We start from the raw sequence: 14,962 nt of genomic DNA on the forward strand, positions 1-14,962 counted from the left end.
TTGGGTTTCCTTTCCCCAGGCCACCTATGAGCTACTAATTTCCTGATGCCGGCAGGGATAATGACTTTGGAGTGTGACTTTGGCCAGGGCGCTGTTCAGTTTCAACAGAACCTATCCTAACTGATCTGTATTAACTTGCTGGTACATCAGCCTGATGCTGCTCCATATGTTAATTATCAAGTTTACCAACACCTTCAAGTCTCTTACTGTTCGCTGCTACTATACTGCCAAAAGAGTATGTAGGTTATCTGAGTTATTTTTAACACTGTTCAGCACCTTTTGTACATATCTTGTGTTAAAATTGTTCTGCCCATTTATTCATTTTATCTAACTCCATTTGTAGGTCCCTGCCTCCCTCACTTGATTTGAACTTAATTTGCTCCCTCCCCACCCTTGTGTGCCGTCATCTAGAAATGCTTTACCACTTTACATTGAGTGGTTGAGTTCAGGTTGTTGATGTAATCAAAGGGCTAGATTTCAAACCACCTACCACTTGTAATGTTTACTCTGCACTGTCACACTGTGTGAGGTACACAGCTGTATAATATTTGTTCAGTGTCATTAGGTGAGATAACTTCAATGACTTTGAGTAGCTGTACACTCCAGAATAATGTGTCGAAATGTCAAATTCCATTTACACCACAATAAAGTTTATTGATTCCCCTTGGAGTCTGATGCTATTAATTCCAGACAGTACTCAATGAGTTGAATTTTTAGGTTAGGACTCCTATTTAATGTGCTTGTTCAATGTACATTGTTATATTTTAATTAAAAAGCAAACACATTTTCAGCAGATTTCTAACACTTGTTGTTCTAAATTAGTTTTAGAGTTATTTGGTCGATTTAAGTAAACATTGTTTCTTGTGGATTTCTGTTCCTCTTACTTTCTTCCATCAGCTTGGAAGTGCAGATCATTGACATGGGATTAGGCCATACAGACCCTCGAGTATGGGCTAGTATTAAATCAGATCTTTACCTCAACCTAATTTAATCATTTCCACCTGGCATTTGGACAACATTTGCTGCATAATTCTGAAGAATTTTTTTTTCCTGAAGAAATGTAGTGCCTTTCTGTACAGTTCTGAAGGATTATGCGGGTATAAATTAGGATTATCAGTCGGGCTGGCACACCTGGCATACTGGCATACTTGCATGTGATGGAAGCTACATATCTAATGTGCAGGGCCCTGGGGGTTCTTTGAAGATGGAAAAAATAAAAAAAAAGAAGATTGTGGCTGCTTAAACACAAAAACAAAGAGAGTGACAGCCATTATCTGGTTTATTCCTCAGGTCAATGTTTTAGCTAATCATAGTCAACTTGTCTTTCTTAAAATTTAAACAAAGCTCAGCAGTTAATTGTCAGCCCTTATTAACTGGTGCATTTCCCAATATCTTTACCAATCAGACTCGACTTGCCAAGCAAGCAGTACTCTCCTGTCATAGAGCACAAATGTTATTTTCCATTCACTTTGGCAAATGGACAATTTCTTGCCAATTGTCTTGATGAGTGCAAGATTAAAAGCTTCAACAAATGTGCTATTTTTCAGTGATGCTCAAATTACAATATTCTTAGTTCTGTGTTTCCAGGTGCTAAACCTTGCTTAAAATAAATGCTTTAAAAAGTAAAATTACTAAGGAAAACAATTGGAATTGTTTGACATTGATAAGTGATAACACTTGTTGAATTGAAGGCAGTAATCTTAACTAGGTAGGAAGCCTCATGGTGCAGTGGTAGTGTCCCTAACTCTGGACCAGAAGCTCCTTGCTCAGGCTACCCTACCGGCACTAGTTGCCCTTGGAAAGTCTGCTCAGAACGTGGCCAAACAGGTTAATTTTCACCCTGTAAATCTTTCCAATGCACTTGATGGCAGCCAGTAAGAGTAGGAAAGCCTCCTGATCAGCATTCCTGCAAGAAACAATGGCAAACCACTGTGGTACTTTGTCCATAAGTGTGCACCAATGCAATGGAAGTCCATGGACCAACCCTTGGAAAAATAAGGCAGAAGAAAAGACTAGATGGACAGTTCAACAGCATGAAGAACATCAGTGGAATCCACTAAATGTATGACTCGCTGGGGTGAATTAGTTATGTTTTGTTATGAATAACTGTTCTAACGAGGCACAAGATGCAAAGCATTCTTTCAAATTTTAAGTACATAAGGATTCTTAAAAGAAAATTCCTTACTTTCTCCTTGGCTGCATCCTGTTTGTTTTCACTCATTTTAGCCAACGTGTATAGGACAGCATCATGGACCGAGAGGAAGAGACAACTACGCTCTAGCCATCCCTCATCAAACATTCCACCAGACTCGATGTCCTCATACACCTGATCTTTTGTACAAGAATAAGAGAAATGCACTTAGAAATGGACATAATGACAATTTTTGAAAGCAGTAATGAGAATTGCTCTTTAAAGGTCTCGTGCCTTGAGAAAACCTACTTCTGTTTCTGTCTTTTCCTTCTTAATGCACTCTTGTAGCATTTTTGTGATACTGTTCTCTTTTCAGTGGCAGGCACCACTCCACGAATAATCAACAAGGTCACCAGGCCAAGTAATGTTAACTGGGCAAGGAGTTGATGAGAAGTATTTCTATCAGATCTTGGCTATGGACATGCAGGATGATTTCCTGAAATCTGATTCTGAATCTGGACTATCAATTGGATCTATTTAAGGGAGACAGTTCACAGAGCTATGGAGATAGCGCAGGGTCATAGGAATAATTAGACCTGGGACAGGCATGATTGGAGGAATGGCCTCATTCTGTACAGAATCTATGTTGCTGGCTCAGTTGTGATGGAGAGGAACCGAGCTAAATTCATGTTTAAATTGTGAATTCTTCAATTCAGTTGATTTGAATTTTGAAGAATGGTCAAGTTTAACTTCTTCTGCAGGAAAATAGATTGCGTTTAGATAAATTAACTTGAACACAGATAAATATTCCCAGAACAGTCATCAGAGAGGTAGGTAGGCCTAAGTTCACAGAGTGGTAAAATTATAGGGTATTGTGGCTCTTATCTAGTCAACTTCTTTTGCTACTGTTCTTCCTTTGCCTGTACAGGGGAGAACCTGGAACCAAGAGATCCATTTTACACCAGCGCGAATATGACAGAATGAAATTTTAATGAAGAGCATTGTATACATAATTCTGTTCCTTTCTGTGCTCCTTACTGCCATGTTGCTTTCTGAGATTATATCCATTGATTTTAAAAAATGCCACTTCTCAATGAATGAGGTCAGATATAAACTTTCTGGTTGCTTCAACAGTTACTGATTTCACTGTTCAGCCCATTAGATCAGAAGAATTCAGTTCATTATGGCAGGATGCTGTGCTGGCTTTACAGATTAAAAGATCTTTCACTGAAAGATTGAACAGACTGTGATTACTCTCTTACTGATGAAAAGAAGATTGACCCGATAATTTTAGGAAGGATAGATGTAGGGTCAATGTTTCAAACTTGGAGAGGAGATGAGAGCTCAGTGAGTCATAAATATAAAATAGTCACTAATAAATCTGATATGGAAATCAGTAGAAACCTCTTCATATGGAGTATGGCTAGAATATGGAATCACTGTCACAAGGATTAGTTGAGGAGAATAGCAGTGATACATTTAAGCTGCAGCTAGATAAACGTAAGTGGTGATGTTGTGGTAATGTTGCTGGCTTAATAATCCAGTTAATCCATACTATTACTTTGCAGACAGGGGTTCAGGTCTGACCACGGCTTTTGTTGCAATTTAATTCAATTGACTAAAAGCTAGCCTAATGATTACCATTGTCATGAGAACCCATTTATTTCAGTAATGGTCCTTTAAGGAAGGAAATCTGTGTCATTTCCTGGTCTGTCCTACATGGGCCTTCAGGTCTACAGCATTATGGTTGACTTTTAACTACCTTAGCAGATTATGGAGCTATTAGGGATGGGTAATAATTATTTTACCATCCATATTTAAATAATATAAATTATAAATAAAACATAGGTCTTGCTGCGGTCAAAGGCTTAATCAATGTGCAGTAGTAAATTATTCCTGAAGAATGCCCTGATAAAGAGGAGCTATTGCTATTAAAAAGAAAAAATTTAAACTGAAACCCATTAACGTGTCATAAATCCATTAGCCTGAGAGATCAAAAGCCTTGCTGCTGAATAAACTAATAATCATACGACTGGGTTCTGAACTGATGATTGGCCCATGATTAAATTTCACACATAATTCAGTACACAGCATCTTTCTTTAAAAAAAGTCACTATTTCCTGATGTCCACCCTGTCACTTTTGTAGAATTGACCTGATGTACTCCAGACTGCCAGTGGCAAAGACAAAATTAGAGATCTCTCTTGCAAGCTCGGATGAATGTTAGTATTAGAACAGATTGCTATTTTTGTCGTCTGCCTGTTAATGTTTGTGTCTTCTGTTTATTTGTTGTCAGGATATGCATGGTGTTGGCACGTGACATTTATTACCCATCCTTGCACTACTAGTGAGACCTTTCCTTGAATTGCACTTGGTTTTGTATTAGCAGTCAGCTGTATAACATCACACATGAGTGGCCAGTTCCCTTGGCCAAGAACACCTGTGAAGAAGTTAGGGTTTCTTGACAATCTATAGCATTCATTCCTTGTAATTTTTTGTTTATCGGTGCAAGCTCTGACAGATGATTGCGTTTGGAGGATTTAGTTTCACACATTCATGTTTCAATTTATGAGTTTCTAGACCTATATCACAACCAGTATGCCATCAAACAAAAACATGGCCACAACTGCCCACAGAGCAGGTTACTGAACTTAACTATGTTGGATGGAGAGACCTGCTGCTTCTCCACAGTGAAGAATTGAAACATTTGGGACCTTCCACTTCTACGATGTGGTTTCTGCTGTTGATTAGCTGTGACAAAGTCCTGCCTTCAAACCTCAATAAATGTTGTTAGTCCAGCTGACCAGCAAGTACAAAACATCATCCTTTTTGTTTTCTTTCCTTCCTCATGGAGAGGTGGTTGGCTTCTGAAAAAATAGCCAAGGTCAGGAGCTCGTTGTGAAGGGAATGGTGATTCTGAATCCACATTCTATCACCCCACTGAACAGAATTTTGATACTTCAACATGTTCTAATTGTATTTATTATTGTGCCTGGATACCTCCCTGCTGAATGTATACCCATTACACAAAGCTCTCTCCAATTCAGAAAATGTTGGAAATGTTCAACTGGTCTGGCAGCATCTTTCATTGTCTTACAATGTTAACTCCCTTTCACCCTCCACAGATGCTGCCAATCTTGTTGAATGTTCCCAGCGTTTACTATCGTTATTTCAAATTTCCAGCAGTTTTTTGCTTCTAGCTTGTACAATTCAGCACTGATAGGTATCAAATAGACTTAACAGAGGCTACAGACTATTGTGGGAATTGGAAATTATTACACATTTGCAGATGAGGGTGCTGTACTGAGCTCGGGTTTGTTCATACTGTCAGACAAGAATAGAAGGGACATCTAACCTCAGCTATGAGCAGTTGGTAACTATACTGGAAGCTCAGAATGAAAATGTAATATTCCCCATGATATGGACTTCCTCACCTGGATGGCTGCAAACCAAATCTGCAAAGATGCTAACCAGGGCTACATCCTTATTGACAATTTAACAAATGACATTTCAGATATAGATGGTCTTACCTCGTATACCAGCCAGGTAAATTGTTACACCAATCTTCTTGTAATTTGAACACATCTGTGCAATGAAAAGAAAGTTCCAAAAATAAGAAGAAGGAATTCTGCACAAAGTTAGCAAACAGTCTAATATGGAAAGAGTAAAATGAAATGACTTCATTTTGCCATCCAGCTTCATTTTCATTTTATATCATCATTTTATATTCTCTCCTCCACCAATTCCAAAATAAAAACATTAATGTATCAGTCAACATTCCTCTTTGCTGAAACTTGCTATGCATAAATTGGCTGCTGTACTTGCCTAAAAAGCATCAGTCACTCGATATTAAAATAATTTATTGTATTTGTACTAATTTGTATTTGTTACAATTAATTTGTAATTGTATTTTGATGTGATAAAGGACACGATGAATGATCATACATTCTGCTTACTTATTACATTCAAAATTCTAAACTTTTGAAATGTGTGGTTTCGAAGAACTCAGTTCATAAATTGAAACGCCTTTTAGGGTGTTTTTAATTGGCAGGGGATCATAAGAACATACAAAATATGATTAACAATGTGAAAATCTTCTAAGAGAAAAGAGGCTTTATTATTAAACATTATCTTTGGTCAATAATCGCTTGTGAAAGATGTTACAAGCAATACAACAGGAGACGTTTTTCACTGAACCAACTGTGGGGGAGATTGTGGTATAGTGGTACTGTCATTGGATGACTAGCCTAAATGTACTAATGACCTAGGAACAGGGGTTCAAATCTCACCATGTTATGTGGCAAAACTTCTATACAAATTTGGAGTTGAATGGTGACTTGTCTTTTGTCATTAAATCCCATCTGGTTCAATAATATCCTTTAGGGAAGGGAATTTGTCATCTTTACTAGGTCTGGCCTACATGCAACTCCAGACTGTCCTTTGGGCCACTAGGGATGGGCAATAAATGTTGACATTCGATGAATGAAACAAAAGAGTTATTGTCCTCGACCCTTTTGCTGATATTTCCTATATTTCCTTCATATGTTTGGCCTATATTTTCAACAGCCACTTCCTGCCCTGACTGCCCCTATATTGGAGGCAAATGTAGCCACCCCCAATCTGAAAGGCAGCTGCCCTGTTAGGAAAGCAGATCTGGTTCTACCTGCTCAGAAGGCAGGTCATTAGCTCTGTGGTGATTTGAGTCATCCATGGACCTTCTCATCCTGAACTCAATTATTGAGGTGGCAGGAAGTGAGCGAGTTGGCTTCTCTGGCCGTAAGATGCTGGAGTACAAGTAGCACATTCAGCCTATTGAGCTTGTTCCACCTTCAATGAGATGATCTGATTTTCCTCAACTCTACTTCCCTGCCTTTTCTTATAACCCTTGATTCCCTTACTGATTAAAAATCTTTCTCAGCCTTGAATATACTTAATGACCCAGCCTTGATAGCCTTCTGTGGTAAAGAATTCCACAGATTCATGCACTCCGAGAAAAGATGTTCCTCCTCATTTCTGTCTTAAATGTGTGACCCTTATTCTGAGATTATGCCATCTGGTCCTAGACTTTCCCACAAGGGGAAACAACCTTTTTGCATTTATCATGTTGCGTTTCCTAAGAATCTTGTACGTTTCAAAAGATTGCCTCTCATTCTTCGAAATTCCAATGAGTATAGGACCAACCAGCTCAATCTCTCCTTATAAGATAGTTCTCCCATAATTGGTATCAGCCTAGACTGTCTCCAGTATATTGTTTCTCAGATTAGGGGCACAAAACTGTTCACAGCATTCCAGCTGTAGCCTAACTGTTGCCTTGTATAGTTTTAGCAAAACCTCCCAACCTTTATACTTCATTCCTCTTGAAATAAAGGCCAACATTTCACTTAATTTCCCCCTTACCTGCTGAACTAATCTTCTGAGAGAACTTTCTCCCTCATCTCAGCCCTAAATGACCACCTACTTACGTCAGTCAAGATTAAGACTTCTAGTTCTAGGCTTTACGGTCAGGAGAAAAAACCTCTCAATGTCAACCACATGGATCACTTTGAAATATTTGTACCTTTCAGCGACACCATGAGATTAAAGGGGTTGCTCCAAGAATTTTACCCCCTATCATGCCTCCTATGCAACTCCTGCTCATTGTCTGAGCTCCACTGAGACTATAATGTGGCAAGTAATTGGGAGGCAATCACCTTTGACCTGAAGGCAAGATGGCTGCACTCTTAGCTGAAGAACCTTTATTTAAGTTTTGTCTTCAATTCATAAGGGGCCTTTGGGTGCTGAAAGCAAAGTGGCTGTGAACACTTTTCTTTCTAAGTCAATAGAAACAAGGGTTGTGCCCCTTGTATTCCATCTGCTCTAGCTTTGCAAATCACTCCATCTTGTGAGTAGATTATAAAGTTGGGAGATTTTATTCTTGCAGTAATGGAGCAGATACCTACAAATCTCAGTGCATTAGTATTATCGTGCTGGTGCATATAGTGCAATACAATTGCTAACAACATGGAATCAGGGACATAGATGCATCTGTTATATTATAACCATGATTCCCTAAGCTATCGCAGAAATAGCCCTCATATTTAATCCTCAGTTGTCTCTAAGAATGGTTACTTTTGGAGATTAAGATTTTTTCGTTTAGTTTGGTTCTTCTCTTTTCCTTTCATTCTCACTAACTCTATCCTAGCTTGTTGTTTGATGCCCTATTTTCATTATTCTCCTTGATAGTTTGTCTGTAAAACATAAAGATTCTGGCAGACATGGAAGAACAGTGATATAATCGTACATTTTTGGAATTTCAATTAGTGAAAGTAATATGTACCTTTCCTAATACTTTAATTCCCATAAGGTCCACAAAACAGACTCCACTCATATCCAAGATAAGAGTATGAATGTCAATTATGGGGTGTGCAAGTTTAATGGGGTCTTCAACGTTTTCCGGATCTGCTGGGGATTTTGGTGTTCCCTCATGTAACCCATTGGGAGTGTTGACTGTGATGTAGGATATTCTGGGAGCTTCATCCACTGAGTTATTATTACAGTCCATAGATGTTTCAGCTTCCACCTCTTTCACCAGCTCCTGTAGAGATACTTGCTGTACAAAGACAAAGAAGGAAGAATCTATTGAGATTAAAGAAAAGCAGAAAATGCTGGCACCACATAACTGGCCAATCAGCAACTGTGGAAGGAACAGACCAGCAAACATTTCAAGCTTTCAATAGAACTGAATAAGTGAAAGACAAACAAATGCATTAATAGAACTGGACAGAGGACAAGAAAGGTAAAAAGATGTATCAGTAGAATGGATGGCTTGCACATTTCCTCATCCCAACTCTTTCAGGCCCCCTCCTAGGTCTTGATGCCATTCTTAAAGTATAGTTTTCAGAAGTGGATGCAATACTTCACCTGAGGTCAATGAGAGATTTATAGAGGTTTGCTTTAACTTCCATGCTTTAGTAATGGTCATTATCCTGAAGCAAGAGCAGGAATTGACAGAAACTCAGCAAATCAAGTAGGGATCCAAGAAGAGAGTTATGATTGAGGTTGGTGTGCTTGTAATGTCAGATCTTGGATTAGTTGGAGGGTGCTAAACCAGTCCTGAACTAGGTCTGGGCAGCATGCTATATTAACTTCTGACCCCCATCAATCCCCAAACACATCTTCCCCACTCATTGCCTGGACCTAGTGAAAGTGGGCTGTTGCAGTCAGAGGCATTCATGCCAAATACACAGTTGCCAGGCATTCAGGTAAGTGGTTGGGAGAGGATACAGGAAAGGGGAAGCCCAGGGCAGGGAGTCTCTCACTGAATTACATTCTGACTAAGGATCCATCTGTGAGAAATGAACAAGTCACCATTTCTGTGCAGAGAGACCACCCAACATCACTCTGCACTCCTCCCATTTCTGAGAATAAATTTTAAAACTTCAACAACTTCAAATCACATGCTCCCTCTGTTGAGGTGAGAATAGGTCTGCCGCGCATTTGTCCCATTTGTGGTTAACTTTTGTTTTAAAATGGGAAAGGTTAGTGTTGCTGGCATTTGCAGAGATCTGAACATTTATCGAATTTTGCAATCCTGTGGTCTATTGGTGCCATCATATCAACTCATACCTTGGTGCAGAGATTACTTGGTCTCCTGGTGTCTATTTCCCGCTCCTCGTTTTTGACAGCTTTGAGATACTTCTTCTTGGCTAACAAAACCTTCACTGGATCAAATCCCGACTATAAAAAAGAAAGAAACATCTAGCTTGGCAAGAAGATACATCCTGTGCTTCATTACAGAGCTCATGTTGTTAATGCTTACTATTTCTTGGAGACACATGTATACAGACATACAACCACACACCCATGCACGCACACATGCACCCCAAGGCCACACACACATGCAGACACACACATGCTCACACACAAATCTTTAGGACAGACTGTCTGTTCAATCCAAAGGAATATAATCAGTTTTGCTCTGCAAGTATTTGTGAATAAATGCAAATCAAACAGGATAATTGAAATCTCATCTCATAAAGTAGTACATGATTGATCAAGATTTCATTGAGACTCTAAACATGATGCACTTTTCTCTTGGAACAGGAGTACAAATCTAATAGACATTTTCTTTGAAATTGATAAATGCTTTGAAAAATGTGTTTATCCAGCCCTGCACCTTGTTGTCTCGGATTCTCCAGCATCTGCAGTTCCTACTATCTCTGATTAAATAAGAGGAGATTGTTTGCAGTGTTTGAGGCATCGGCAACAGGAAAGTTACAGACTCGGCGTCATCACATGACCACAGAGAGAAGTTTGAAGAATTTTAACCACAGAAGATGTCACTAAATTGTATTATGAGTGGTTAATGATATTATAATGTAATTTGAGAAAGAATTGGGGGTTATTTAAAAAGTGAAAGTATAAGACTGTGTGGTGAAAGACACAGCAAATAACGGAGAGAAGAAAACTGCAGTTTGAAAAGTTAGTGTTAAATTGCATTGGGATAAATGGTTTCGTCCTGTACTTTTGATTCTATGATTGTTGAATACATTAGTTCAGGTTGTTCTGGCGTCTCAGGTAGGGAGAAGAGATCTACCATTTTAAAGGAAGAACAGGTGAGTGTCTTGACCAATATTTATCCCTCAATTTATGTCACCAAAGCAGATAACGAGGCCTTGCTGTTTGCAAATTGATTGGCACCATTCCTATACTGCAATGAATACTACACTTCAAAAGTTCTTGATTGACTGTAAAGTGCTTTGGGACACTTTGGGTTTGGGAAAGGCACCACATAATCACAAGTCATTCTTTTTCCTTGGTTGTTGTGTGTCATTCTCTGATTGTTAATAATGTCCATGAATCATGCAGTTAGTTTTATTTGCTGTTTGATAATAAACAAGGAAAAAACATTTTATCGTCACCCTAAACTTTATAACACCTTACATTACGTCATTCATGTGGTTACATCAGTTACGTTTCGAGAGTCAATAAGTCAAATTGTTTTTCAATATTTGGTGTTCAGGGAATTTTCCAAGTGTTTCAGGAATCACATTTTGCCCACTTGTTAGGTATAGTTCACAAACACTTGATAGTTCCTGTTACTGCAGGTGTCAAACTATGACTTCAAAAGTGCATGTTCAGAACAATGTGCATTTCAATAAATTCTGTAGGATATCCAGTCATAATATATAGGCAGTACCTCAAGGCAATGCCTAAAGGAGCTTAGATTCATTTCCAATTGGACTAGTGCAAAATGTGATGGTAAGGAAAGGGAGCATCACATAAGCTATATGACCAGTTCGGAATTTTGTAGTTTTGCTTTGTTCATGATTGGAGGTGCCAGAAGAAACATACAGTCCTACATACAGATCAAAGAAAATAGGAGAATCCACGAGAAGGCTAAGAACATGCAACAGATGTTAACACTTTGAGCTCAGAATCACAAACAATTTATGTGATGTTTCTGGTTCCTCTGGGCATTAGAATGCCAATGTTTCGAAGTATCAAGTTGTTGTAACTTAAATCTCTTTTACAAATTTAAGATTGAAATAAATAGAGACATTTACCTTTTTAATTACTTTTTTCCTGAAAAACTCCACATTCGCGAAATACAATGGGGAGCAGTAGGTAATGATTTTTATGCCACTGATTTCTTTTGCCTAAAAGAGGAATGCATTCATGAGTTATCAATTAAGGACAACAAATGGTTCAATGATTCATTCAACAATTTATTAATGATAAATTATATGTAAACTAAAAGATTAGAAATATCATATACATGTGAAGATAAATAATATTGCTGTACAAGTAGATTACCCCTAAAAACAACTATGCAGTACTCCAAGAATAATCTCTCCTTTGTTATTTTTATAATTTGTTTATGGATATAGGTGTTGCTGACTCATTTACTGTGTATCCCCAATTGCTCTTGAGAAAGTGGCTGTGAGCTGGCTACTTAAATGGTTAAGGCACTCCCACAGTGCTACAATTAGACATTTTTTGGGGCTGTTTGTAATAAATGAATAGCTTGCTAAGCTTTTTCAGTGGGCAGTTACATGTCAATAATAAAATTGGGGTCTGGAGTCACCTGTGGGCCAGACCAGGTAAAGATGGCAGGAATCCTTCTCTGAAGGATTTTAGCAAACCAATTAGAATTTTATAACGATCCAGTAGTTCAGACTCAACATTAACAATACGAAATTTAATTCCAAAAATTTACTTATTTCATTCGTCGGATGTGGACTTTGCTGGTTGGCTAGAGTTTATTACCCATCCCTCAGTGCCTTTAAGGAGGTGGTGGTGAGCTGCCTTCTTCAACAGTTGCAATAGACTGGGTGTTAGGACACCCAGCCTGACGTTAGTGGGGGAATTGTGGGATTTTGACCCCGCGACAGTGGAATGAAAATAAATTTCCGTGTCAGGTTAGTGTGCAGCTCTGAGGGACACTTACAGATGGTGGCTTTCCCATGCATCTACTGCTCTTGTCCTCGGTAATAGAGGTCACAAAGTTGGAAAGTGCTGTCAAAGGAATCTTGGTGAGTTACTGCAGTGCATCTTATGGATGGTACACGCTATTGCCACTGTATGTCAGTGTGAAAGGAGTGAATGCTGAAGGGGGGCTGCTTTGTCCTGGATGGTGTCAAGCTTCTTAAGTGTATGAGCTACACTCATCCAGGCAAGTTGGGAATATTTCCTTTTCTCATCACCAAATCACCTGTGGTATTTTTTCAGCTATTAACAACCAGCAGTAAATCACCCATGTTTTCCCATTCATTAATTTACATTCAGAGCCCATTAAGAATAATGGACACCACCAAAGGTGAGGGAGATGTGGGGAGAGAGAGAGAGGGGGGTTTCTCCCAATGGTCTTATTATCAATATGCAATTTGCTCATGTGACTTGTACTTAATTTGTATTTGTACTTTTCATATATTAAACTACACCTTGTTGAGACAACAACTTTCCTTGTTAAAGTGCTCTAATGATTGTTCTTCTACCAGCATCAATTAAACAGGCCTTAGACTCAGCCAATGAAAGCTATAGCGTCCTTTTACCCTCAAATACCACATGGTATTCTTTACTGGGTATTGTTGCTTAATGCCACAAGATAAAGCTTGTTGTGGTGCAGCTGTAGTGTTCTAACCTTTGAGCCAGGAAAACCAGGTTCAAGTTCCATCTGTTCCAGAGGTGTGGAGCAGATGGAACATCTCTGGACAAGTTGATTAAAAACATCTGACACCACAAGGTAAGGGCTCTTGTGGTGCAGTGATAGTAACCCCACCTCTCAGCTAGGAGACGTGGGTTAAACTCCCGCCTGTTTCAGAGATGTGAAATAACATCACTCAACAGGTAGATTGAAAAATATCTAAAACCACAACATAGGACAATGCAAAATTCATTGAACCTATGAGGGGGGGAAATAAATCCAAAAGAACAAATACATTTACATATTAAAAGACTTTATCGCTTTAAGAACTACAATAATCTCCCCAGTATCTGGTACACAAAAGGAATTGGGGGGGAAGGAATTACTTGAATCTGCTGGTTGCATGAGAAATAACAGTGGTTGCTAGGAGACCGCAACTCATGAGTGGTTGGGACCACTCATAATTATCATAATAGGTGATTTTGTCTTTATCAATAAGGCAAGTCTTGAACTAGCTTTAATAAAGCATCTGATACATTATTCCCTTTCAAATGCTAAAACCACTAAAGTCTCCACTGTCTGGATCCGAAGAATTTGGAATTCCTCTTTTGAATCTCAGCTGCCGATTACTTGGGATCCAGGTAATGGGAAATTTACTGCACTTAAACAGCAGCTGCAAATGCTTGAAAAAACAAACAAACAATCAAAATTCATGGGAAAACAAATAACAGAACTCCAGGCTAAAGCCTTTACTCAAGACCTGGTAAGAAGTGTAGAAGAATCAGTGTGGGCTAGAGAAAGCATAAAGAACCATCACATCTGATAGAGCTCTGTGAATAAAGTTAGAAATCTCTGTTGGGCAAGGGGAAAATACTCAAATGTATGGTGTAAACTAAAACTGGATGAGGAAGCTTAGAAGTATCAAAATATAATACTTACAGCACACAGAGTGTTGGAGCCAAAGCAAGCAGACACTATGAGACACAGCTACTGTAGGAAATCAAGGACCATAGAAATGCTTCGTACTAAGGTTGCAGCATTGGGAATACCACAAAGTTAGAATTAGAACAAAGTACAATTTAAAGGTTAAAGCAGACAGAGTCTAAAAGAAGAAGATAATTACAAGGTGCTATAAAAGCAGGAGATCATAGTTCTGGTGGGCATAATATGACATAAGGCTTTATTTGGGTAAGTTGTGGAAAAAGATGTGTGTTGTGTAACTGGCCAAGAAAGGCAGGAAATCATCCTTTAATTTGCATAAAAAATGTGGAAAATCTCTATTCAGATCACAAAAACATAGGAGAACTCCAGTAAGCAATACAGTCATACAATTAAATTCACTACTTAATGGAGTTAAAAGGGTTAAAAGAGATGAAACAATACAGCTATAGTATAAGTTTGAAGACAAGGAAAATAAAACAGCATTGCTAGTCACAGAAGTTTAAGTCTTCAGCGAAGGAGATTACAACAGCATTTAGATTCTGCAGAATTAAAAACCTTTAAAATAAGAAGCATAAATAATCACAAACGAAAGACAAGGCAAGAGAACTTAAACAACTTGTGGGACTTAGATCAGGGAAGGGACAAATAGAACACCAGATTGAACATTTTGGAAAAAATGATTCTAAAGATAGAGGTAACAAGGTGTAGAGCTGGATGAACACAGCAGGCCAAGCAGCATCATAGGAGCAGGAATGCTGACGTTTT

The 14,962-nt window shown here is 38.6% G+C and overlaps 1 protein-coding gene across 1 annotated transcript in view; it reads right to left on the minus strand.

The window, feature by feature from the left end:
* Window positions 1-14,962, minus strand: part of LOC109934025 (solute carrier family 26 member 9-like) — a 112,475-nt gene that overhangs the window by 16,407 nt on the left and 81,106 nt on the right. The window contains exons 16-21 of the mRNA XM_048611814.1: window positions 13,886-13,937; window positions 11,676-11,768; window positions 9,736-9,846; window positions 8,447-8,719; window positions 5,661-5,715; window positions 2,186-2,331 (exon numbers count right to left, since the gene is read on the minus strand). Of these exons, the coding sequence (XP_048467771.1) occupies window positions 2,186-2,331; window positions 5,661-5,715; window positions 8,447-8,719; window positions 9,736-9,846; window positions 11,676-11,768; window positions 13,886-13,937 (730 nt within the window). The remainder of the gene's footprint in view (window positions 1-2,185; window positions 2,332-5,660; window positions 5,716-8,446; window positions 8,720-9,735; window positions 9,847-11,675; window positions 11,769-13,885; window positions 13,938-14,962) is intronic.

Source organism: Rhincodon typus, chromosome 25 (assembly GCF_021869965.1).
Source record: "Rhincodon typus isolate 14 chromosome 25, sRhiTyp1.1, whole genome shotgun sequence".
NCBI lineage: Eukaryota > Metazoa > Chordata > Chondrichthyes > Orectolobiformes > Rhincodontidae > Rhincodon > Rhincodon typus.